The 27,240-nt window shown below is 37.1% G+C and overlaps 1 protein-coding gene across 1 annotated transcript in view; it reads left to right on the top strand.

Annotated features, from left to right (window-relative positions):
- Window positions 1-27,240, top strand: part of PLCZ1 (phospholipase C zeta 1) — a 45,487-nt gene extending 18,247 nt beyond the window's left edge. Inside the window, exons 7-13 of the mRNA XM_059472635.1 lie at window positions 5,027-5,251; window positions 7,383-7,539; window positions 9,197-9,313; window positions 18,879-19,051; window positions 22,042-22,174; window positions 23,624-23,773; window positions 27,158-27,240. Of these exons, the coding sequence (XP_059328618.1) occupies window positions 5,027-5,251; window positions 7,383-7,539; window positions 9,197-9,313; window positions 18,879-19,051; window positions 22,042-22,174; window positions 23,624-23,773; window positions 27,158-27,240 (1,038 nt within the window). The remainder of the gene's footprint in view (window positions 1-5,026; window positions 5,252-7,382; window positions 7,540-9,196; window positions 9,314-18,878; window positions 19,052-22,041; window positions 22,175-23,623; window positions 23,774-27,157) is intronic.

Genomic DNA, 27,240 nt, shown 5'->3' with positions numbered 1-27,240 from the left:
ATATTAGTGGAGGATCACTGAACACTTCTTGTGTCTGCTTTTCCCAACACTTGCTTCATCTGAATAAACAAACCCCAGAAAATTTCAGGAAGAAAGTAATTTTTTTTTAATTCTTTGCCCTCAGTCATATATTCACACTTCCAGCTGATTATATTGATATTGTTAATTCCCTGCAATTCCTGTATGCTGTAGCATCTCAACACACAATTCTTCCTCTACATATGAAGGAAAGAGAAGACTTTTGCTCTGTTTCTTTCTTTCATACATACCTGATCCCCTGAGAAACTGAGGCTGCCCTTAAGCTTCATCTATCTATTCTACCTCTTTGCAGGGCAAATGTTTTGCCACTCAAAGCAGCAGACCTGATAAAATTCTCTGTTCCCAGCCTTGGCCATCATGGTGCTTCTGAAGAGACTTCATGAACTTCCTCTAATATTCACTGGAATATCAGGTCCTTTGAGTCAGTTCCTGCACTAAATTAGATGTGGCATCACTGACTGGTGCCAGACATCCCTGCAGGTTGTACCAGCACTCCTGGAGATGTGCTGATAGAAAGTGAAGGAATGAAATGTCTTATGCAGCAATTCACATTTGAACTTAGAAAATATCAAAAAATTGTGTTAAATATATGTTAGAATATATACTTACCCTGCTGTGTCCTTCCTCTCAAAGAAATTTGACAGCAATTGAAAGAAACATGTAGGCATCCAATGTAACACAGAAAAGAATGTAAACACACTGCTTTGATGAAGATTTGTTCCTCTATTATTTTGCATTGTGGTGCATTGAACTGCCTTGCACTGCTGACAGGATATATATATCAGATAGTTAGGGAACTTTTATTATTTGCAGGTTTCCTGTCACAAAGTTGGAATTGATGTGTGATTAACTGAATGGGAAGTGGCAGTTACTGTGATTTTACAAGTTGTCTTTAATGTTTACCACACAGCTGCAAGATCAATTACTGTATTGTGGTGATTCACAAGCATTTCTGGCCAGGATTGCCAAGGCTTCCTATGGTTGTTAAACCTGTGGTGTCCAAATAAAAGGATCTGTTTAATGATCTCCTTGAGAAAGATCAATAGAAACTCTCCAGTACAACTTTATACGCTATGGACATTTTAAATTCTGCTATTATGGGGAAAACCAGTTAACCCCATAAACCAGGACTCATTGTTCCCACTTTTCTTCAGCTTTATCTACTCAGTGTACAAAGGAGCTTTCTCTATACAGTGAGTGTTTTCACTGAGAAATTCAAGATCAAGCCTGCTTTAGTGTATCTGATTCTGTTGCTTCAGTTATGAGAGGAATTCCTATTTATTTTGGGAATTTCAAATATGCAAACATCTTGACCAAGTCTTTGCATCAGAAATGTCTTTGCTTCTTAGCAATTCAAAACATTTCTTTTGCCTTTCAATCAGTCTGTGGTATCTATTCTTTACAAAAAGAAGAAGAAAGATATGAGAATGTGGTATGTCTTGGTGATGACCTCAAAAAAAACCCCCGAAAAACAGCATTGTTTCTCATAAAATTACTAGAATCTCTAGGCTGTACTGAGTACTTATAGAAGGCTCATCTAATTCCTTCACTATTTTTAGGCATTGTGCTCTTCTTGAGGGAACATGGTTTTCCCAGAAATGCGGTAAACATGTGACAGCCATTATCTGTTGGTAATAGGTTCCCCGTAGTGTAAAGCAACTGCAGGAGGCAACTAAAAGCAACACATTGCCATATTTTATATAATCACCCAGGCAGGTTGATGGTTTATTTGGTGTCTAAAAATCAGGTTGTTTGTTTGTCAAGGTGTCTTCTTGGAACACTGAGCTTTGCTAAGGAATCTGCCATGAGGACTCTGAGCACGCTGGTTTAATATCCTGGCCAACCTGCAACCATCTTTCTCCACATTCATCCTTTGGATTTCTTTCCAATCCATCCAGAGATTTAGCTGCCTTTGTAGAATATCATCTCAGCTGTAGCACAGCTGTTTTGCCTTGGACGAGACTTGCCTGAAGTTTACTACAGAGCACAATACAGAAGTGGAATTTTCGGGGTAGGGTGCTTCTCACTGGGTAAATATGTTGTATGAAAACTTGCTATGAGCTAGCTAAAATGCTGCTCCTGATATAATTAATATCTATTTGCCCAGAGCTCAGACATTGCTGGTAGTATTAGTTTAAAGTATCTTGATAATTGTGATTTATAAGGCTGCCACAAAGACATCCAGTCACACTTCACTAAGTGTGAGTCTCTTGAATTGTTAAAGATAGCTGGTGTTGGGTTTTTTTAACAGTTGTACTTAACAAATCTTGTCATTGTCTCAAAACCTTTCCCTGTGTTAGACTTCACAGGAGGTGTTGCATCTTCACCCTGTATCAGAATTTAAGGCAGCAACACAATTCTTGAAATAGAATATTATGTAAAAGTCAGAAGAGATTTTTAACCTTGTTACTTAGCAAGATTTTCAGGATTTGATATTCCTCTAACTAAGTACCTACAGCTGGTAAGGAGAGGAGAAGGGAGAAAAACAAGCTACATTTAAACTGGAGAAACTATTCTTTTTTTAATACTTATATCTCAAATCCAGGGTTTATTCCTTAGATTTTTGGGAAGTGAATTTTTACATTACATAATCACAGAGATCAATAGGTGGGTTTGCTTGATCCAAAGTGCTTGTGATTTTTGTCTTGGAAACTTGGCATTGCTTCAGCTGATTTGTGTTATACATCACATTAACTAGAATATACAAAAAACCAGACTTTTGTTCATTTAATTATGTAAATATTTGTTCCAGTTGATTGTACTTTGAGGCTTTTGCTTATGCCAGCCTTGAAGTCCCTCTATGCTCTAGGGAAGACCTATTATGTTTTACATATTTAAATTTTTTAGTATGCTTACAGTTTATATAGAGGTAAACAGCAAATGTATTTTTAACATACTTTGCCTTTCATAATAAAACTAGAAATGAGAAGTTTTAGTGAATACTCAGAGTTTCAGCTTATTAAAAGACTTTTCAGCTCTCTTGGAAGACTTGGACTTGTAGAGAAAAAAGGGGTCACATGCTTAGCAGTGCTGATTACCAATTAAAGAACTCAGATTTCACAGTCACTGATTTTGTAACCATACATTTATTGTAAGTTTTTTTTTGAAGATCTTTGAAGTTCAGACAAAATCCTTGGTATGTCATTTTTCACTCTGTGTTTCACTTTCAACCATTTGGGGTAACTATTATTACAATTTTCTTCTGGCCAAAAAATAGCAAATTTTCATATCACTAGGGTATTTTTTATGACTGTTTCTGAAATGAGTCATGATTTAAAAATGTTATCTTTGTAGAAAAAAACCCTAAAAAAACTTAAAAAACTCCTCCTACCTCAGGGTGTTTACATTTTTGCTAACAGCTTGTAAACAGAATTTTAGAGACTGACTTAAAACATCATGACCCATTGTTTTATAACTACACACACATTCTACAGTCCTTTTTATTTAAAGAAATTTGCATACAGGAGGCAATAATGTAACCATAGAAAGTGTTTTAATCCCCTGTATACTAGGATTGGTTTTTTTTTAATTTGTAGAATTAAGTCTTCATGTGAATAACAAAATACAAGATTGAAAATGGATAGAATAGCTTTTAAACATTGGGAAATATGAACATACAAAGGAAAATTCAGAACTCTTAAAAAATATGGGTTAATTTTCATTTATTTTAGCATTAATAACATTAAAATTATTCTAAAAATATCACAAGGAAAAAAAAAGAGTGCATCAATAAGAAATGAAGGAAAATTTAAAGGGCATCCTTATTCTGAGTCACCAGTGCAGAGAGACTGATCAAACCTCCCAGCACCATGGCACTGATAGATACTGGGCATGGGACGTCTCATTGCACTGGCACCCTGGCAAACTACCAGCCTGAAATCTGAAGTGATAAAGGGATTATGAGCAATGGAGCAACAATGGCAATGAACGGAATGTCTCTGTCCTTGCCTATAATGGCTCTGGTTTCCATTATAGAACTTTGGGTTCATATGTTTTCATCATCCACACCTTTTATATTTACTTAGTGGATACTTCAAACTACAGCATTTCAGTTACCTTTCATTTATTGTGAAATGATTCGTTCCCTGTTCCTGCCACACTCCCTTTTCACTCCCTTTTCACATAGGAAATTTAAGGAATATTTTTGAGGATCACTTTATTCAAGAGCCATAGTAAGTCCTGTTACTCACTGGCAGCTCCAGTGTCCAGATGTAGATTTGAGTGTCTGCTACATAATAACAGCTTTACTATAAATATAATTTTGTAATCAAAGTGAAATATAAATTCAAATAATTCTGTTGCATAGATGAAAGCCATGTTATTAGAATCACTATAATTGAGAGATGCTTTTCCCCCTTTACATTATATATTATGGAGGTTGATACATGCTCATTTATAAACAGAGAAACTGCTTAGACAAAATCACCAAACTGTTGTTTCCCTCAACTGGGTAAGATCAGCATAAAGGATCTACTATAAAGAACACAAGGTATAAACAGAACTTTTAATTTGGTACACAAGAGAGATATGCACAAAAAATCAAATGACAAATTTCCTGCAGCCTCAATGATAGATGAAAACATTCCAAATTAACATCATACATGTCTATAAGTACACACACACACACACATATATATAAGGACATTTAGGCATAGTGAAAAAATATAGTTTTCCATCTTGTCTGGCTATCGCCTTTGGCTCTTACTTCCTACTTATGTTTTCATAGTTTCAGCATCTGTGTGCCTGTGGTGGAGAGCCTTTTTTCCTGTCATGGGGTTAGATAGCCACATTCTGTTATGTACTTTGGTCCCCAGATTCTGTTTGGTTCATTTGGCTTTGGCTTCTGCCTCACTCATATCTATTTTGCTTCATTTTATAAGCTCACTTCATTATACTTAATAAACAACTTTGAAGACGAGTTAAATAATACCAAGAGATGAAAAATCTACAGAATTCTAGTTATTATTGTTAAATCTCTTTTCTACAGGCATTAAAATTCAAAGTTCTGATAAAAAATAAGAAAGTTGGAACACTTGAGCAAAGCCTGCTCAGGATGGAGGAGGAGTATGGTGGTGAGGCAGAGGAAGTGTCTGACTCTGATGTTCCCTCTGATGATGATGACACAGAAGTCATGCTTCCTGGAGGACCCAAGACTCCTTCCAAAAGAAAAGGAGATCGTAGATCTTCACCTCCACCTCAAAAAAAAAGCAAGGTAGCTTTTGCTTCAATTGAATATAGAGAACATATAGATTTTTTTTTTTTTTAAGAAGGACTATATTATCTTAAAATAGAGACTAAATTTAAAAGGGAAACTTTAAAATTGCTAAGATCAGTGCATTTGGAAATTACATGTTTTAGCTGAAGCTTTCAGAGTTTTCCTATTTTTATAAGAAAAGTCAGACTGGACCACATTTTAGTATCCAACCTCCCAGTGGTCCCATCTTGAACTTCAACCCCATTTTCCTCTTTCTGTGCTTGTCCCAGGTGCACAGTACCACAGTAGATTTAAGATGAAGATACCCAAGTGTTTTGTTGGCGCCATGGCCCCCTGGAGCTATGTATAGAGAACATTTATAGCACTTCCTAATGACAACAGGCAGAGTTAACTATTTCTTCCCCAAGTCTATTTTTAAGACAGATAGATTCCCCTATTTTCTTCTGTTCTGATTTTTTACATTAAACTTGGTGCACATTCCTGGTTGTGCTGAAACATTTTTCAGCACCTGGAATTGAAGAGGCATTTTAACATTTATCATGTAGAGACTTAATGTTAAGCACTATTTCTGAAAGAAGTGTAAAAATTGGGTGTAATCTCCTATCTGAAAGTCAAATTGAACTTATTTTTTTTAACCAAGTATAATTGTCTACCATTGAAAATCCGTTGCTTTCTCAGAGTTGAAACTGCTTTGTTCAACTTTTTTAAGATGTCAAGCAGCACCTGAAGTGTCCAGTCACTCTTGCACATCATGCTCTGATTACCTAAATGTGGCTAAACTGGCAATGTTCCTCAGAGCCCAGTGTTCTTGCTGAGAAACAGTGTCTCTTTTTTTTTTTGTATAATTTGATGGTGAAAGTTTTTGCTTCTTTCTCATTCCATCTGACATGGAGAAACAGCAAGGAAAAATGCTGAGGAAGGATGGAGTCTTCTTTGAACAGGAAATGTCAAATTTCTAGGCAAAAGTTTTCAAGTTTATTGATAGGACCTTTTTACAGATGAGAATGTATTGTGGAACACATTGTGAATGTATTGTGGAATACAATACAATGTATTGTGGAATACTCTTAAACAGCAGCAACAAAAACTATCTGCTCATGTTTCACAGGCAGAAGGGGAAGTGGTTTCCAGGGTCCCACTCTGTTGGACTATTTGCCTTGCTATCCCACTTTTGGGAGGAGGGGTGGGAGAGCATTTGAATCTGCAGAAGATGTCCCAGTGATGCTGCTGGCTTTGCCTGCCTCCAGAAAGTTGCATTTTCCAGGATTTCCATGGCAGCAGACCCCTATTGCTCCTCGTGGGACACAGCCTCAGAATAATTAATGCTCTTGAACTTTGCATAGTTTAAGAGCCATGAGGAGGCAAACTCTGTTATTTTGTCAGATGAGACTTTGCCTTCAGAAGCTTTAATGGAATGTAAACATGATTAGCATCAGCAGCTCTCTGCTAGCTACTGCCCCCAATTAGCTCACAAGTTGTGCTGTGGAAAATGAAGTGGTCATGTAGTGCCTCACTGTAAGAGAGAAGACCCTGGTAAAATGTCAGTTGTTTCTGCTTGTTTTGGTAATGGAGCAAGACTAAATTAAGATTTTGGTGAGAGAATCTTTGACCTTAATCAAGAAGAAAAGTTTTCCTGACTTCAGAGCAATGCTTAGAGAAATAATATGCCTTTGACTAATTTGTTTGGCACAGTGTAACATTTTCCTGTTATTCTACATTTTACAGATGAGTTTATGCTGTTGGTCCTTTCTAGTATTTCATATATTTACAAATAGAAAGTTGGAGGTATAGTTTTAAGGAGTAATGTTAAAAGCCAAGAAAAATGATGCTATTGCAAACACCTTAGAAGCAGGAAAACTGTAAAGCTATGCAGAATATTCTGCTAGGAAGCATCTCTCCACTCACCCTATGATTACTATGATGAACATGAACAAAATAACCTCAATTTTCTCTCACTAGATCAAATCTCACTATTAAAGGTCATATTTATTAAATTCATTAACTGTGGCATCTTTTCTCATGCTTTATGCATCCAAAATTATTGTTTCTGTGAATTATTAATAATAATAATAATGAAATATGCATTATTGTGACTTTTTTATTCCATTATTCATCTGATGATTATTAGGTGCGGAAGACAAAGATTGCCCTTGCATTGTCAGACCTTGTGGTTTATACAAAATCTCAGAAGTTTGTGGGCTTTGAGCATTCCATGCAGTTTCAGAAGTGCTGGGAAAATAATTCCATTGGAGAGTCTAAAGCACGAAAACTTGCAAGAGTTTCAGGTAATTTCTTTTGAGTTAATTAGTTTAAAGTTACTTGTTGCTATGGTTCACTGCTTAGGCATTGGAAGGGTAAAAATTTTATGAAACAACTGCTGTCTGATTTTATTTGGGTCTTTGTATAATACTGTGTTAGAAATGTCCTTTGAATAGCATTTTTTAAAATTTCTGTTGGTTTTGTGGGGAAAATTGAAATTCAACTTTGTTTTAATTTCATGTATTTTTATAAGAACAAATATTAACACAGTCTACAAAATGAATGTCTGCCTTTTGATTCATTGTTTTCTGCATCAAATAATTTAAGAGTTCAGCCAGTACTTGAAAAAGTGTGGAATAAATTTCACTCCTCCTCCTCCCCCCTTCCCAAAATCTGGGCTGAAAAAGTGGAGTTGGCTTGGCAGTGCCCTGGCTTTGGTGAGAGCTGCAGATAAGAGCCCACATTAAAGGGCTGGATAAAGCCCAGAGCAGGCAGTTTGCTCCACTGGAGCACACCTCTCATGCCAGCCAAGCTGGGCTATTCCAAACCCACTCTGGCTTGGGGCATGTCCGTTTGGTGGAGGCAGCACAGTGCAGCCTCTGCTGTTCTAGCTCCAGCTGCCTGCCCGGGGCTCTGGGGGTGTGGAGAGCAGAGATCACCGGCTGTGACAACGGCAATGGCAATGAGAATGACCCCTGCCACACGCCCATTCACTCGGGGCCAGCCCTGCTGCCACCCACCCACTTTGTGGAGGCGCTTCAGTGCCTGGTGAGGTGAATGATGCATCAAAAAGTAAGATTTTCCAGCCATCCACAGAGAGTCCTCTCTGTTCCTCCAGCACTCTAGGGAATATAAAACTAATTCTATAACTCCCCCTCTCTCTAAAAAACCACCCCCAAACAACAAACCCAACCAAACAAAACCCCTAAACAAACAAAAAATTATGAGAGGAGAATGGAATATATCAGAGAGATGAGCCTGGAAACGTAGATTTTTGGTGAATAACTAAAAATTGTGTAGATAGAAGTCATCTGGAGCTTCCCACATCTGTGTAGTCCATGCCTGCATATGAGAAAGGAGGGAACACAGCCAGCAGAAGGAAAAACAATGTTCATTAATAGTTAACAACTTCTGAGGCTTATATAAGAATAATTTAAGTGGCTTTTAAAAGTGTGCTGTTCCCTGGTCTCAATATTATTTAGTCATTTTATTTAAATCTCCTAACAGCAAACAAGCCAAGATCATCTAGAGATGATTTTCTCTTTCATTTTGAGCTACTATAGAATGGGGAAACTTTTGTGCAGTTCCCTGTTCTGTGTCTTAGTTTCCCATGAGAACACAGTGGGCTTTAGTGTAGAAATCATATAATTACCCTGTAAAAAGATGAAGAAACAGAATATTCCAGTGAAGGAATGATTTTTGGTTCATGAACTTCTTAAAAAAGTCTGCACTATATACAGGAATGCTGTCAGATTCAAATACATGGAAGATATTAAGGTTTCAAAAGAAGATTTCAGGCATAGCTCAGAGTGGTCCATGTATTAATGTTAAAATAGAATACATAGATATAATATTGTGTATAAAATTTCTGGATCCAGTGACTGCATTTTTATTATTTATTCAAATAGGACCTCTTTGATAGCAAAGGTTTTCTTACCAAGATTTTATCCTTCTGTTTATCAGCTAGCCAGTTTATTGCACATACTACAAGATTTATTACAAGAATTTACCCCAAGGGATCAAGAATGAAATCTTCAAATTACAATCCTCAAGAGTTCTGGAATATAGGGTGTCAAATGGGTATGTATCCTTGCAGAAACGATTGCATTCTAGGCTTTACAAATGCAAGGGTTTCTTGCTTTCTGTAGTATTTTGGTGTTATATAGGTTGCATACTTCCCACCAGTGGCATTATTTTAATTTTTTGTTATATAAACTTTTCCTTCAACCCACATCTCCCATTAGTTTTTCATCCCTGGTAGTTGTAAACATCACTTTGTGTTGAATAGCTGTCTCTTATCCCAGATATTTAATTTATTGTACTTTATTAATTTCTTTAAAATATATTTTTGAATTGTATATTAACTCTAGTGATAATTTAGCATTTTTAAGTTTCCATTACTCAGCAATGGAAGTTTCTTCTGCAGGGTCTCTGGGTTTTCAATGGCTCCTGTGACTTGAGCGGTACAGGGGCAGGAGATGTGAGCACAACCATTGATAGTAGTGCCAGAAATCCCAGAACAGGATATGTTACACAAGGAAACACAAATATTCCTGGTCAGCACCACACCCAGGTTCAGCTGGGAGCTGCTGGGAGCCTCCAGTCTTTATATAAATGTAACATACATTTAGCATCTTAATTCCCACTGCATAACATATTAGTTTCCTGAGCAACAAAATAAAAATTATTTCTGCTTCTCTTCATTGCAAGTTATTACTTTGAATTTGTTAAAAATAAGCATGGCATTACTTCTGTGGGTACAGCAGGCTTTGACAAACCTCTTACCTATAAGCATTTTGTCCTTTTTTATGGCCTTAAAGACAATTTTACCTTCATCTGTTTGTTCTTCAGTTTGAAAGATTCTCATTACAGAATATTTTTCTCTGTCTGCCTGCTACATCTTCTTCAGCCCTAGGTAAAGGAGAGCAGAATAGTTGAGCTTTGGTTTGTTTTGTTTTGTACTCACAAATATATTCTGTCTTTGAGTCTTGGCCAAGGGCACCTGAGGGAGGCTGCGGGGTGAGCAGGGCACTTTGCTGCAGGCTCCTGGTTTGGAGGTGAAAGGTTTGGATTCACCCTGTTTATGTTAAAATACACACTCATCCAAGGACAGGCACAGCTTCCACTCTGCCTGCAGGGCCCTGGAGCTTATGTCACCCTTGTTCCAGGCTGCCTTTCCCACTTCTTTCATTTCTCAGCTCCCCATATATCTCCTGTGACAAGTTACCTTCCCCATCCTGACTGTTTATATTGAGGTAGAGTTTTACATAACTACACAAGGACTACAAAAGTTACTGATTAGTATAAATTTTACTTGTTTCTGTGTCCTTATAAATGCTTATTTGCAGTACAGATTTGGACTTGGGCTGGGCTATCCAAGTATCTTCTCATTACCACACTGTGTGAAATTGGTTTGATTATGTTCTGTCCTTGTGGTTCATCCACACTTTGTGTAATTTCTGGATTATTGAATGGGGTGCTGCACTCTGTATGCTATCATTGCCATCTACACTCCATACTGCCATTAAAAACTAGTACGTTTGTTCCATGATTAGAGGAAACACTAGCCAGAGGTCCTTAATTTCAAATGGAATTAATCTCCCAGTCTTATCATGCTGCAATTTACTAGTTTTCTTTCTGGCCTGTAAATCTGCACACTTATCTTTGAAAGAATATCCATTTGTTAGATCACAGACAGGGCTGAAGTCTTTCAAAATTACTATATTGATTGTTTACTCAGAGTATACTTTAATGAGAAGTCATTCTAAACATTACTATGCAAAACATATGACTTCTGGTGCATAGGGAGTTTGGGCCCCTTCCTGGAAGAATGAAAAATATGTAGGAAGTGGTTAGATCTGCTCTCTTGGTCACTTCATTTGCATCTTCACTCAAAACCCCCTCCATTTTTCACATGGGAATAGGCTGATTAAAACAAATTCTCCACATATATAATTTCCAAGCTATGTTAGATCTATTCTTAATTCCCTAATCTGCTTCAGATAAGTGTTTGGCAGAACTACAGCTGCTCTCCACAATGCAACTCCCAGAGTGAGTGTATCAGTGAACATTCTGCTGATGTCCTTCCACTGATTTAACAGAGAGTTTTGATTTTTTATGTCTGTCCCATGTCTCTATAATTCACACACTTTTTGCGTGTGTGAATTATAGAGACAGGGGACAGACATACACACCCTGCCTTTGTATTTTACACCCCATGCGCAGAAGTGATCCCTCCAGATCCCTTCTGCCACTTCCCTAAAACTCTTCAAAGGACTCTCAGGTTTCCCCTATGCCACCTATTCCCCTTCTTACCTCCCTTCTCCTCCCCACACCTGCAAGTTTGCCTTCAAGTTCCTTTAACATCCATAACTTCTTCTGGCTGGGCAAAGAAAATGTACTAGGTTTTGTTCAAACCTAACATATAATACTGCCTGCCAGGCCTCTGCATCCTGTAATTATGAGAATTGAGTTATTCCTTCACTTCCCTTTAGTGATGGACCCAAAACAGTCTCTCTCCTGTACTTTGCCAGCAATTTTCTCTAAATTGCTTGGAACATATTAACTTGGAGCAGGCTGGCACTCAGCTAAAGCAGGATGAAATGGTCCAACAGGCTCAAGATTTGTTGGGGCTGAGGATGGGACATGTAATTGTGTAAACCTAATTTCCAGAGGAAGACAAGTTAAAAAGCTCACTGAAAAGTACAGAGTTTCCACAAAATAGCTTTTGGATATCACTGTGCACTCCCTGTCTGTTCTCTGAAAATGGAGACTCATAAGAACAGGAGGTTTTGTGAATAAAAAACCAACCCCACTTTTCATAGTCTGTGAAAATTAGTATGCCTTCTGCATACAGCTGCAGTGAGGCACTGGAAAGAACTGGTTTGGTGTATCCATGTCTCCTTTTTCTTTAGTAAATAAAATTAAACTGAAAGATTTATGCAGGGGAAGAAAATTCAGGGTAGTTATTTAAATAAACTGAAGGCAGTTGTTTTATATTAATTGAGAAAAACAACAAAAAATCTGAAACAAAATAGAGCCTCAGTGAAAACAAAAAAAAGACTTAATTATCCTTTTGAATATGGCATTTCCATGCAGTAGGAAATGTTGTAAATGTATCAAAGCACTCTACAGGAATGACCAAAACATGTCATAAGTTACAGGAGAAAGCCATGGTGTGGTAGGTACAGAATTTTGTTTCAGAAGATCCTATATGTGCTTTTTGGAGTGTGCATGAAATTTATATGCTGCTGTGAAAATTGTACTTGGATGAAGGGTTTTTTCTTACTGTAGGTTTTGTCTTGGCCTGTGACACTGAAATGCAGCTTGGCAGTTTTTTTCACATCTGTTTTGTGGCTCAGTCTTGTGAGCAAAAATATGACAAAATATGAAAAGAGGAGGGATAAAGAGCTCTCTAACCAGTTCTGATTTCAATCTCTGAAGCAACCAAGGGAAAAGTAAGCAACAAATTTTGGTATGCCTCACCTGTGCAAATCAAAATGGCTCAAATCTGACCCTGCTTGGGTGCTGTGTCAATAACTATATTATTGCTGCCTTCTATTGGCTTTAATAGCCCAAAAGTGCCTTCTTGGGAAGTGAAAAACTAGAGAAATCTTTTTTTTTAATGTTGTCCCTTGAACTTCATTGATTTGATCCCCACTAAGAGTGAAGTGGTGCAGCTAATTCAAGTGTAGACCTCTACAAGATGGGTGGGACAATATGATTCTACATATGAAGCTCCCCAAATGCACTCAACTTTCCTTTGGAATGGTTCCAAAGGTTAGGAGCTGTTTTGGATGAAGGTTTCATGTTCTGCAGAAATGTGCCTGCTGCCAGGCTTATGAAAAAGCTCTTGGGCTACTCTGTAGCCTGCTTCTTTTTAGGCAGTTTTTGGTGGGTGGAATAGATACTGGGATTTCACTTAAAAGCAAAGAAACATTGAAATTCCATTTTATCAGTTTTTCCAGCTGTCTTCAGTGCAGACAACCAATAGAGTAGTAAATAATTTATGTGGAGTCTAATAAATTTTAAAAGAAGATGGGGGAAAAAAAATTGCAGGAACACAATTGTTTCTGAAGTCCTTGCAGATCTTGTTCTAAAATCTGTCAGTGATTCATACTAAAACAGGAAGGGAAGTTGATAATATTCACTGTTCTGCCAAGAATCACAAGTTAAATAATTTTTTAAAAATTGGAAAAATTTCAGGTGTAAAATTGGTCAAATGACAGTCAAAAGATGCTCAGCCTTACACTAAAGTGTGACTTTCAGACTGATACATTAATTAAATAGCAAAAATCAATTTAGATTTTTAGACTTGATAATTTATCAGAAATACTTTATGTACTTTTCCCATGAGAACCTCACAAGAGAGGATCCCTACTTAAACCCTTCGCAGATATGCTGGGACAATGGATGACTCAATCACCTGACATCTTTTTTTCCAGTAGAACCACTTGTAATTAAGTAGGAACAATGTCAGCAATTATGAAGTGTATGACTGAATTCTTCACATTTCTTTTGACAGTATCTTTGGAGCCACAGTATTAAATTGGCCCAAAGACAATTAAAAAAACCATTATAAGCATATTATGTCACAGTTCTGCATTTATTCAGTTCTCAGAAGAGCAGTCCCTCTTCCTCTCTCACATTGTAAGTCATTCATAAATCAATTTTCTGTAGAATAAAAACAACCATTTCAAAATGTGTAGGTGAAAAATAAAGCCAGGAATCATCATTAAGCTTAATAAAATTTGGAGTCTGTTAGGGGAGGGAAAAAAATAACAGTTTGACTGATTGATTTTTTTTTGCCAGGAAGAGAGATGAGATTTTGTATGCCAAAATTTATACTGTCCATAGAAGCTTGTAAGGGAACCAATAGTATATATATATATATTTTTTTTTTTTTCTGGTAGGAAAAAAATGGGTTTTTTCTTTATATTTGGTCAGGTAGACCAAAGTCCTTGTTCATAAAGTTTGTGTGGGTCTCACCTATTTACAGGTTTGCTCTCTTTCACTTTGAAGACCTTCCCCCTTGTCCTGTCATGCCCTTGTAAACAGTCAAATAGTCTTGTTCTATCTTTCTTGGACTCCTGAGATATTTCTGTAAATTTGGGCAGTGATGGATTGGGTGCAGCTGTGACCTGCATGTGAGAAGAAAGCCTAGACAGCCCATGCCCAGCCTGGAGTGCTGATGTGGAATGAAATGCACAGTGTCCTCAAATCCAAGCACATTGATCATCTCATGGCCAATGGCAGCACTCCAGACCTTTGGGATGCAGGCCTGTTTTCAATAGGATTTCCCAGGCTGTGTGCAATTCAGTTCTGATTTTGAATATCTAAGGCATAGATTTTTTTGTTGCATTTGTTGTGAGTGGCCCACTTTAAGAACACAGACAATTGGAAAGAGCTGAGAGGAAGGCAACAAGGCTGATAAAAGTGTGATCTATTAAATCTCTTTAGATTCAAATGAGTGAGGTGAATCATGGAGATAGAAAGCACTGAGTGCTTTTTGCATATGGTATTTTTTGAAATGGCATAAAATTAATACACCTCGAGATGCATTTTTAAATGGCATAAAATGCAATTAAGAAACTCATTTTAAGAAAAATTGGTGATAAATGTGTCCTTATCAATTTTAAAATCTTCCCATTTGAATGGGAAAATACATTAAACCTTATGGTTGTAATATAGGTAATAGAACCAGGAAGCAAAGAACAAAAGATAAAAAAATACATTTTAAAAGTTTCACTAGGACTATTAATAAGAGGCAGGATAACAGACAAAGGATGTGCAGTTTTTCTCAACTGCCCTACAATCATATTCACAGTGCTCATTTGGTTTTAAAAAGCTTTTGCTTTTAGATTATAAATCAATTATGTCTTGAATTGTGGTGCTTATGGAAGGTGCTGTATATGAATATTTAGAATGTCTTTAGTTCTGCACTTGGTTATGGGACTGACTTCAGATAACTGTTTGTGATACAGAGTTTTGGGGTCAAAAATAGTACTGCTCTGTGTATTATGGAATGGCTCATCTTTTTTGGAGCTGGGCTATTTCCTACCTTCCATTTGCTCTATGAAGTTATAGAAGTTATTTACTATATAAGTTATTTGCTCTATGAAGTTATTTACCCCTGGGGCTTACTGGCACAACCATGGCAGCTTTGGTGCTTTGCAAGATGATTTGATTATGGAATACTCTGATCTGAAGGGGACTTAGCCTCGTGGTTCTAGGAATACTTAAATCCATTTCAGGTGCAGGAGTCACACTGAGGAATTCCTTTGCTCAGGTCATTCCTCAAGCCTAGGTTTTGCTGTTGTGCTTTGATTTTGAGTCAATATTAAAGGCTTTTGGTGCTTAATGAAAGGACTAAGGAAAAAGTTTAATGTACACAGTGTTAAAGATGCCTTTACTTCCCCATGAAAACCATACATTGAGATTATGTACTGCTCAGATGGTTTCACTGCAAGCTCATTTAGGCTTATTTCCAAAAGAAACTGTCAGTTTAAATCTCTTTTCATACATGCATTAAATTTATATTGTTTCATAAAACAACAGTACAAAGGATGTTATTGACAGTTCTGCTCTTGAATTCAGCAAAGCTAAAATGAAACACTGGGTAGAAATTCAGGGTTGTTTGCAGAAAGATGTTGCTCAGCCCATGCTGCTAGGCATAGCTTTTGGTTTATGATCCTTGCCATTTTTCAAGAAGTGTTAGGGCTATAACTGCACCTGATTAAAAAGAAAAACTGTGCATCAATGCACCATAAAGCAGTGCCCTGGGAGGCCCCAAGCAGCTATGAACCCTGTGAGCAGTTTTAGTAGAGGTTTCCATCTCAGAGAATATGACACAAAATCTCACGTTTGCTTAATCACCTTAAAACTTGCAACGCAAAGAAACCAGCAGGTAAATGAAAACTACTGTTCCATATGTTTTTTAACTTATTCTAAGGTCAAATTAAATTAAGTGAAAACACAGCTCTGATGTTTGAAGATATGAACCCATAATAACATTGCCCTTCACTTGTGTTGCAAAAGTAATTTTCCTAATATGATAAAATATAAAGTATTCTCATTTTCTTGTTGCTGTTGTTACATCAGATTTTCCTGCTTAGTCGCATATAAAGCTTGGTAAATTTAGCAGTAGTCTCATTATGTGCAATCATGTAATTTGGTTCATCATGTAGAAGCTGCTATTTGAAGCTGACTGTTCAATGTGCCTAATTTCAGTTGCACTTTTAAACCCACATATTCTGAAAGTGTGGCCCAGGAATCACCTGAGGACTGAGAGGTCCTGGGTTATCTGTGGTTCAGACTTCCAGGGGCCTCAGGGTTTGCAGCTCTTGTAGCATCCTCTGCACAGCTTGATTCAGTGTATTAAAATATGACAAGCATCATAGAGCACCAAATCTGGGGCTGTTTCTGGATGATGTGCTGATCATGAAAAGCAAATTGTGAATTACTGCCAAAACCATACCAAGAAAATACTTACCCTGTTTAAAAAAGGCAATGGTGTGCAAAGGGCAATATGAACACTGTGAAGTTTCACTTCTGTTGTTAAAGTTAAAACAGATTTCCTGTGTATGTTAATATAAAATCATGTCTGCATCTACATTAACACTTAGTTCCAAGCGGGACTGCATGTTGTGTTTTGCTGTTTCACATTTTTTTTGTTTGTTTGGGGTTTTTCTAGACAGGGTTTCCAGTTGCTCCTGCTTGCTGCATATTGGTTCATGATGCAGAGCAATCTTAGCTAGCACAGATGGGATTCCTGTCAGATTAAATAGCTGATGCACTCTGGGAGCACTTCATATATTCCACCCATTAATTGGTTTTGAGACTATGGAGCCAGGCCCGAGCTCTTCAGAAGTAACCCTACCAAAAAACACATGTAGTGCAAATATCAGGTCCATTGTACCAGCTGCTTCATTCCTGTTTGTGTTATTTGCTACAGAACATTTTAAAAGGATCATCAGAGCAATGAAGGAACAAATAATTTTTGCATGAAAACAATTCTGTGTGTTTTCCTCTTGCGATAAGGATTGTTGCATTATGTCAAACGTTCATTCAATGCATTCATATTATCTCATAGGAACAGGTAATATTGTCCTCTTCATGAATTATTATGAGGAGTCACTTGAACTGCTTAAAGTCTTCTTTTTTCATTCCTACCAAACCACCAGTTTAAGTAAATGACTTCTTATCACTGTCTGTTTAACACATGTCACAGGTTCATAATGCCATCATTCACTGCTGATTTGACTTCTGCATTTTCTATTTTGAACGTGACAGGAAGCTCCAATGTACTGGAATAGGGGAAAATTTCATTAAACAGGTCTATTTCAATGTTGGCTTTATCTCATGAATTACAATATCCTGTTGATGAGAAATGTGATATTTTATTATTGGTGCTGCAGCATACCAAAAATGTTTTGAACTGCCAAGGAAAGGAAAATCTGTCAGGCGTATTTTTGCAATAATCACCAGTACTGCAGGATTAAACTCCAAGAGAATGTGTGCTCACATAAATTTAAGAACACTTTTTAAATTGCTTCTAGTTCTATAAACTTCTATTGCATTTTCACTGGGTGTTCTAACAGTAAACTAAAGCTTCTTAATCTTCTGGGTGAGATGTTTTTTGATGAATTCTGCACCATAACTAAGGTTGGATACAATCCTGTGGTTTTGACTTCTGCACCAGAACTTTGTTAGCAGCTTTGGAGCGCAGGGTCTTGCTGCTCTAGAGAAACTAGGATGTGAATTCAGTTTTTAGGGAGAAAAAGGATCTCTCATTTCATATTCTCCTAGGTCTAATTTAGAAAGAAAAGGGAAAACAGATAGAGCAATGTAAAAATATCTATAGGGTAATTCTTAAAATGGGGTGCAGTTCTAAATAGTGTGCTGCTTTTGTGCACAAATAATTATGGGTGTATGAGTATGGGGATTTTTGAAGGGATTTTGAATGAGTTAGAGATGGGATTTCTGAGTTGTTTTGATGTGATTTATTTTTCTTATCGTCTACATAAATAGGAAGGGTGAGTTCAGCTCACATCTTTATGGTTTAGAAGGTTACAAGACTCCTAGTTATAAGACCTTTTAAAGATTTATTGATTAATAAACCACTGTTAATAAAGATATTTATGTTTTTGACCTAATCCTTAAATATTTCATCTTATGGACTCATGTTAAAGTGTAAGCTGTAAGCTTTCTTAGCCAATCATGTTATGACATATAAACTTACAGTACTAAACTGTAACCATTCTAAACTCCTTGTTTACCTCTGTAACGACTTTTATTTTTTCCATATCTTAAACTCTAAAACTCTAAACTTTCTTCTTCTTAATTTGATGTGTTTCTACTTTAAACTATAAATCCACATTCTCTCTTCTGGAACTTAAATTTGGAAACTTTTTCCAAGATCTCAAATAGAATCCTGTGTTTAATTCTAAGCTTTGGCTTACTGAGAATTCCTTACATTTCAGATTCCAGCAATTGAGTATCACTTAATTTAAGGGAAACAGCAGGATCTTACATATGAATTGAGAGATATAGATACCTTAAGCTCATTTGCTTTTTTAAAAATATTTGTTTTATAAAATGTTATCAAACCTAATTCACTAAAATCAGTATTGTTCTAATTTTCCAGTGGCCCTAAACTTCCAAACACCAGGCCCATTCATGGAATTGCAAGATGGAAAATTCCTGGACAATGGTGGTTGTGGCTATGTGCTGAAACCTGCATTCCTGAGGGATCGCAATACCACATTCACACCCCGAAATGTGGGAGCACACAGCAAACCAATGTCTCTGTCAATAAGGGTAAGGTTACTGAAGTGTCGCTTTGTTCCATAAAAATGGGAAAACAAATGTTATGTAGTTCAGATGCAATTGTAACCTATTTTTTTTTCCATTTTATTCTCATTCCTGTTTGTTGGGAATTAATATTTTCAACAAGAAAGGTAAAACTCTCATATAGTATCAACTGCTGCTTGGATACTTTCCAGTCTGTATCTCACTTATGTTTGCTAAAAATATGTAAGAGTTCAGAGCTTCTAAGAGTCTGTAAAAATACATGATTTTTCAGTATGCTGTATAAAGAAATATAAATAATGGAGCTGACAAATGGACCAGTTAATTGTGCTTGTGGAAACTGAGCTGAAAACACAGAAATCAAATGTGCACTTTGGGTGTTATTTCTTTCAATATCAATAATACCATGTGTACTATTATAATGCTAATTGAGAAATGGAAATTTTAAAGATAAGATAGGAAGCTTTAGGCTTTTTTAAAGTCTCATTATCTTCCTATGCATATATTAAAGATTATTTATAATCCTAAAACGGTATAAATGTGTGAAAGGAGGAATGAATTAATAAGTCTTTGAATTATTTCTACTTCTCCCAATTTATAATGTGATTTACGTCCCAAAAATACTAGAAATACATGTCATTTACAAATAAATGGTTCGAAAAGCCCTTTTTTTTTTTTTGAGATAAAGTAGATTTGTTATAATTGTTCACTAATTAGAAAACTCCCTTTTCCCAATGAAAAAGTAATATTTCTGAATACACAGAATACCACTGGCATAAATGCTATTTAATTAGCATATAATTAGTGTGTAATTGCTATTTTGTTTCTTTCAGACTAATAAATAGTGGAGATAAAGCAATAGTTAGTGACAATTATAAAATACTTACATAATGCACGCACCTAATCAAGAACATTTTAGTGTTCTGACAGTGAGCATACCAATTGTGAAAAGACATTGCTGGATGATTTCAGGCAGCCAGGCAAATACATCACTTATTTTAGCCCTAATTTGGATGAAGCTGGAATTAGGATGAGGAGAAACCCTGAATTGTAATGCAGGACACAGCAAAAAATCATTGTCAGTGCAAAGGAAGTGTCTGAGTTTGGAAGGAGCTGGAGAAGAGAAAGGCAGTGTTTTAGACTGAGGACTTTAGACTGAGACTACAGGCTGGTAGAGCAGCAGTGGCATCCCACTGGCTGAGGCACTGAAGGGCACAGAGAGCCCCATTCATTCCCAGCAGCAAAAACCAGGAAATGGTGGTTGAAGACAAAAGGAATTGGGAGCAGGAGTCAAAGGAAAAGCAGCTTCTGCTGGAAAAGTTACTAACTGGATGAATGGACAAATGACTTAACAGAAAGCAAAGATATAAAACATCTAGGGGACAAATCTCTCAGAATGAATGAATAAAGTACAGAAAAGTCACATAGGGCCTGATTTTACTGAATTCATTATCCTCAACCTGATATGCCACAATTCCCATCAAGAGGCATGGAGCTTTTGAAGCACAGAGATATTCAAGGTGCTTCATAAAGAGTCTTCTCAGCCTAACAATTTTTATGTCTCTGCGGCACCTTGGATCTCAAACATGGATTGGATTTATGTATTTGGGTCCTAGTGTGCTCAAAAGAACTCACTCTTTTCCCACCCCAGGGGAAATTTTGGCTCTAGCAATGGCTCATGCCTTGCCAAAAGCACTCAGGACATGGCAAGGAATCTCCCAGGTTCCCAGTGGGCAGCCCATCAGGGATTGCAAAGCTTTCTGGTGAAGGCTGTAGCTATTCACTAGGAAGAAAGGACATCAGTGTTTGTCAAGGCTCAAACATTTCAGACTATAACTTCTCTTTGAGCAAGGCGTTACAGAAAATACCTAAGCAAAAGCTGGAATTTGTGGGTTTCGATTGTTTGGGCGGCTGACAGGGGAATAAGAAACTCTTATGATGCTTAGTCCTGAGACCAGGATCAGGGGTCATATCTTGCAGCTGTGTTTTCAGGCTTGTAGATCTCTCCCAAGACATTTCATACACTGATTTCTAAAAAGCTGATTACTGCACAGATGTTTACTCTTTCCTAGGTGTCCTGAAATATAGATAGAAAGCAGACCAAGTTGTGACTTTCAGAAGTCCTTTCTTAGGCTGGGTGCCAGATTACAGGGCAGTCTGAGACAAAATTTCCAGGTAGCTAACTAAATTAAGGAGAAAAACATCAGGAAGCTCACTAAATGAGGAGTTTTTGTGTTACTGTGTGAGACATGAGGCACAGGTGAGGGAGTCTGCTACACACCCTGTAGCACAGTGCAGATGTCACCGTGGGTCTTGATGCTGATCCACTCCCCACAGACTGGAATTCATGATCTTGAGAGTAGAAAATGTAAAAATCACTGTACACTGATTCCTCCAATGTTATTATTTTGCATGGTTACAAAATAGAATTTTTATGTGCAGCTATTGAGTAAAAACCCCTGAAAAATATAATTTAAAATATGGTATCAGTTTTATATACATATATCTATATATACATATATATAGTTAGTGACATATATATTATATATTTATTATTCACATATATATTTATATATTTAATTATTTATATATTTTTTTATTTATAAAGAGGGTGGTGAAACACTGGCACAGGCAGCCCAGAGAGGTTGTATGTGTCCCATCCCTATAACCACTTAAGGTCAGTTTGGACTGGGCTTGGAGCAATCTGATTTAATTTAAAATGTTCCTAAATATATGAATGTTCCTATATATATATGAATATAATATAATATATATACTATATAAATATATACCACAATATTTCTAAAAATTTATCAACAAATTAAGTTAGATGAAATCCATATTATTGATTCCATTGTATTTAATATGTCTTTAATACATCAGTTTATGGCTGGTATATCCTTAAAATAATTTCTTATGAAAGGTATTTCTTTTATGGTTACTACATGGCTGTGAATAGTTCATTATTACAGTTATTTCAATATAACTTTATTTTCCAGCTGATCAGTGGCCATCAATTACCACCCAGTGCCATGTCAAAGACCAACAAAGCTGACCCCATGGTGCAGATAGAAATCTATGGTGTGCCAGAGGATCAAGCCAAAAAGAGATCTAGTGTTATAAAAAGCAATGGTGAGCAGCAGTCTGATTCTCTTGGCTGAGAACAAAGCACAACAACATTTTATAAGGAATCACCAAGGAATTGTTATAGAGAATTCAATTAGTTATCTCTAGACTAGGATTTTCTGGCACAAAATCTGTAGCAGAAGTTCATGCTGTGTGCCATTTTTCTAGACTGGTAGGTTAAGGAAGCACAAACTCCTAGCTGGGATTTTATTTGCACACTGCTGTGGGCTCATCCTGGACAGCAGCTCAGCCCCACAGAGCTGATTGCCTGCTCTCCCCCAGCTGGATGGGAAGAGGGCTGGAAGGGCCAAAATGAGAAAACCCATGGGTTGGGAAGACAGTTTAATAGGTAAAGTAAAAGCTGCTTTACACACAAGCAAAGCAAAATAAGGAATTCATTCACCACTTCCCATGGGCAGGCAGGGGTAGAGCCATTCCCAGGGAAACAAGGGTTCATTTTGGAGTTTTGTGTTACTTGGGAAGAGAGACAGTGAATGCCCTCCCTCCCTGCTTTCCCCAGCTGTGAGCACGCCACCCTTGCTAAGGAACATCCCTTTGCTCAGCTGGGCTCAGCCGTCCTGAGGCTGCTTTGCACAGTGAGAAAGACAAATCTCAACACTGTGTGAGCCCAGCTCAGCAACAGCTCAAACTGCTGTGTAATCAGCACTGTTTGGGTTAAAAATCCAAAATGCTGCACCATAGGGGTTGATATGAAGAAAATTAATCCTATCCCAGCCTAAACCAATAGACAAATTGGTAAATTTAGACTTTTTTTTCTTAAGCAATCGCTGAAACTTCACCACTTGTCTCATTTGAAGTTTCTAGTAGGAGTAATCCCTTAATTGCTTGACAGGTGAAGTGTGTACTCTTTGTTGCTGTCTTTGAGCACTCCCTTATCTTTACAATATAGATCTTCTTGATGTCTCAGACTACAACTTCCCTGTGATCTCCCTTTTTCTGTATCTCTGTCTTCTACGCTTACTTTTTCTTTTTATTTAGATGGCTGCTGTTTTAAATCAGCCCCTGAATTTCTTTTCTCTGTAGGAACATTGCTAAAGACAAAGTAACACCTTCTGTTCCACATTCTTTTTTTGTCTTTCTAGTCAAGTGAGTGTTTTACTACCTGAATTTATTTACTCACTGTGAAAGGACAAACTTTGGCAAAAGCATGAAACTGGTATGGCCACAGGAAAATTCAGGTTGAGCAGAAGTTCTTAACTTGGCTATCCTTGGCCCATTTTGCTCTCTTTTAAGGGATGACACCAACTGTTTTAGGCTTTTGCACCTCTAGAGTCAGTGGGAGTCTGGTTATTTATTTAAATGGGCACAGATATCTAGGGAAAAAGAATGACTCTTTACCAGTTCAGACTAGTGATAGCAGGTACAATAATTCAGTTACTGAGTAGAAAAAAGAGAAATCACATTTGAATCCTGTTTCTTTTCTCTTTTCCTTAGCTTTGTGTCCTAGATGGAATGAAACCTTCTCTTTCAACATCCAAGTTCCAGAGCTGGCAATGATACGCTTCTGTGTGGAGGATGAGGTGTCTTTGGTCAACAAGGACTTCCTTGGCCAATACACTTTACCTGTGATGAGCCTGAATACAGGTAGTACTTTTATGAGAGCCATCTGTAACAGCTTAAAAAAATCCGCAACATTCCAAGCTTTTATTTTTACTGAGAGACTACAGCATCATGCCTGTTTTCTAGAGGGAGATTGTCTAACTAAATGAATACATGGCACTCTCTGGTTTTTTTAACTAATTGTATTCTCTGAATGCAAATCCATGATGTTGAAATCAAAGCAGTATTAATGACAGGAGATTATTCCCACTGCAGTATTCCATTCTAGATGGAAACTGCCCAGGTGGTATTTTAATTCATTGCAAGAAGTGAGACTAGTCAGAATGCTATGAAGGCAGCAGTTTTGTGCAATTCCTACTCAGATAAGTTCAAAATCCAATATCAAATTAAAACAAAACAAGCCACCAAAACTCCCTCAGGTAACCTATCTGCAACTTTTCAGAGTGGTTATAATGGTTATAACAATGGTTATAAATTAGACCAAAGATGGCATTTTTCTTGCTGGAGTTTCTTTTGTTAAGGCAGTAGAGTTCCTGGAACCTTTGTAATGAATAGGCTGCACATAAAGAGCAGACACAGAAGCCAATAGGCCAAGGAGAAAGGCTTATGTAAAATGGCTGTTTACTACACTGGCTTTCCAAAGCTATTTCTGACAAAACAAACAGCTTTTATTAGAGAATAAAGATGCGAAGGCAAAACATTGCAGCTGGCAACAGGCACTGAGCTATTTTATTAAGCTTAACAGGATTTTAAATGGCTTTTTTCCCCTCATGTTTGGAAGTCGTAAAGCTGCTTGTGATTCTTAGTTGAGGTTGAGGAGTTATACAAGAACAAAGACATTACTCTTAGAGCTCAGTTGTTTTTCTACAACATAAATTTTTACACTGATAACCTTTTACTTTCCTTTTATTTGTATACTTCTGGATACTGAAAGAAAATTCAACTCACCAACTCACGTCTGAGACAAATTCAAATATCAGGCACTGCTGCTTACAAGTGCTTGTAAAATTATTAATTGAGGCTTTTTTAGATGGGTTTTTTAGTGTGGCTTAATGTCTCTGTAGGATTAATTTTGGTGACAAATTAGGTATTCATATTTTGGAAAAGTAAGAACAGTAGATTTTTGAGGAAATATTTCCAGTGGAGTAATTCAAAATGCTAGGGAATAAGTTTAGGTGCAAAAACTATAATTGATGCCAAACAAATTGCCCCTTAACACAACATGAAAAAAAAAAAGTAATTTGCCGTCAGGATGCCCAGAAGCCATTAATAAAATGCTTCTAAGAAGTGAAATGATAAATAATTTCAAAATTTATTGCAATGCTTACCATTGAGATCTCTGAAACTAGGTCTGGAATGATGGTTTTGCTTTAGGTACCAAGGCTCTCTAAACAGTGAAATAGGAAAATAATTCTTGCAGAGGGAGTCACAAAAAGAAGACAAGGGAAGAACTGCCTAAAATGCTGAAGGATGAGCTAGGATTTCAGTCTTAGTCCTCAGCACTGCAATTGCTTTAATCTGTGCTACAGGACTGCCCCTCAGTCCCTAGGATTTGTATCCCTGAGGTGTCCCTGAGGGCAAGTTCCTTCCAAAAGCTGAGCAGTGCTTACATCTTTTTATTTTCTTTGTCAGGTAGTGAGAAAAAGTCGTGCCATTTCCTCCTTCCTCTGCATTTTCGTTTGAAAGGATTCAAATCTATATCCACACTGCCTTCCTTTCCCCAGCAGCAGACTCCCAGCTACTTGTAGACTCCACTGGGGAGGAATGTTTGCTGCCCAGCTGTAGCAGAATTTGATTTTCCAAGTAGTGATTATGTAGCTTTACTCAGAGGGGCTGAAATTGAGAGAAATTCTCAACCTGGGCGGTTAAAGGCAAATAGAAGGGGAGTTCTCTGTTACAGTCCATGTGCCAATGAATCTGCCATGGAGAATGCTAATACAGGACAGGAACTCAATTATTACCTCCATTATCATCCATGAGTAGTTAATTATTTAATGCAAAATGGAGCAATTTCAATTAAAAAAAAAAAGTTATACTTCTCCCAGGACACTTTGTAGAATATTCTGTAGGTAGGAGCTAGAACACGAGTCTTTAGAAATTAATCTTAGTCCTTGAAGTGTATCTTTGGATAGGAAATCAACCAAGCCTTCCACATACTGTGTGCATGCCTTAAAAACTGATTTAAAATGAAAAGTGTCTGAGACCAGCATTAATATCTGCTGCCCAGAATCTGAACCTTAAATACCAGAGGAACTTATGTGTAATATGACAGAACAAGGGCAAATTGTGCCAGGGAAGGTTCAGTTGGACATCAGGGAGAATTTTGTCACTGGAAAGGTTGTCCAGCACTAGAAAGGGCTGCTCAGAGAGGAGGTGGAATCATCATCCCTGAAGGTGTTCAAAAAACAGCTGGATGTGGCACTTAGTGCCACACTCTGGTTCACAAGGTGGTGATCAGCCAAAGGCTGGACTTGATGATCTCAGAGGCCTTTTCAAACCTAAAAAAATTTATGATTCTGTATAAAAGAAGCAAGAAATTCCAAACCCAGGTTAGTGTGGGCCCCAAAGACTCCACAGGCAACCAGACACACCCAAGTAGGGGCTTTGAAATATGCAGTTTTGAAAACAGAGATACTGATACAAAACACAGAATTACTTAAATACCTGGAGTTATATATACATAGACAGAATACAGATTATTTTTTAATCAAAAGTGACATTGTTTATTATTATGAAATAATGGACATTTAGTCATATCAAGCCATACAGGCTGGGGTTTTGAAGAAGAGATTGTTTTGTTTTCTAAGCAGGTAAGTGAATTATGTTTGAAATTGAGAACTACAGCTTCTCCAAATGTTTCAACCAACCAGATGAACACGTTGTTTCTGATGGCATGACTTATCTCTAATAAAGTAATTACTCATATGAAAACAACTTTGTAAGATGTCATTGCAGAGTTGTTACATTTCATTTTTTTCTGCCTCAGCTGGACAGTGCACAGCTGCTGCAGCACCGTTCTGTAGGTGCCATCACTGCTGTTTCACATGCTGATTTCATTTGCTATCAGAACAATGTGTGCAGCACCTAACCTTGGGTATTACATTGTAACCTTTGCCCATGTGTAAATATCACTGGGCTAAAAGTCTTCCATTTGAAAAAATACCACATCCTGAAAAACATTAGAATTTTTCACTCTGTCACTAAAAATACCACAATTGAAGTACTATATATATATGAGAAGAAATAGCACAAATGGTGTTTAGGTCCTGTATAATTTAATTTTATTTTAAAGAGCTATTTACAGAATCATTAATTTATGCCTTATCTGCATAGATGACCAAAAAACCACTCCATTCTAATATCTGTGCTTGTGGTTAATACACTAATAAGGTGTCCTTGTATTTCCAGGTTATCGTAACATTCCGCTGCTATCCAAAGATGGAACCAAGCTGGAATCTGCATCGCTGTTTGCTCATGTTTGGTTCTATTAG

The sequence above is a fragment of the Ammospiza nelsoni genome, chromosome 5 (assembly GCF_027579445.1).
Source record: "Ammospiza nelsoni isolate bAmmNel1 chromosome 5, bAmmNel1.pri, whole genome shotgun sequence".
Lineage (NCBI taxonomy): Eukaryota > Metazoa > Chordata > Aves > Passeriformes > Passerellidae > Ammospiza > Ammospiza nelsoni.
Note: the sequence above shows the minus strand (reverse complement) of the source record. Positions and strands in the feature narration are given on the sequence as shown.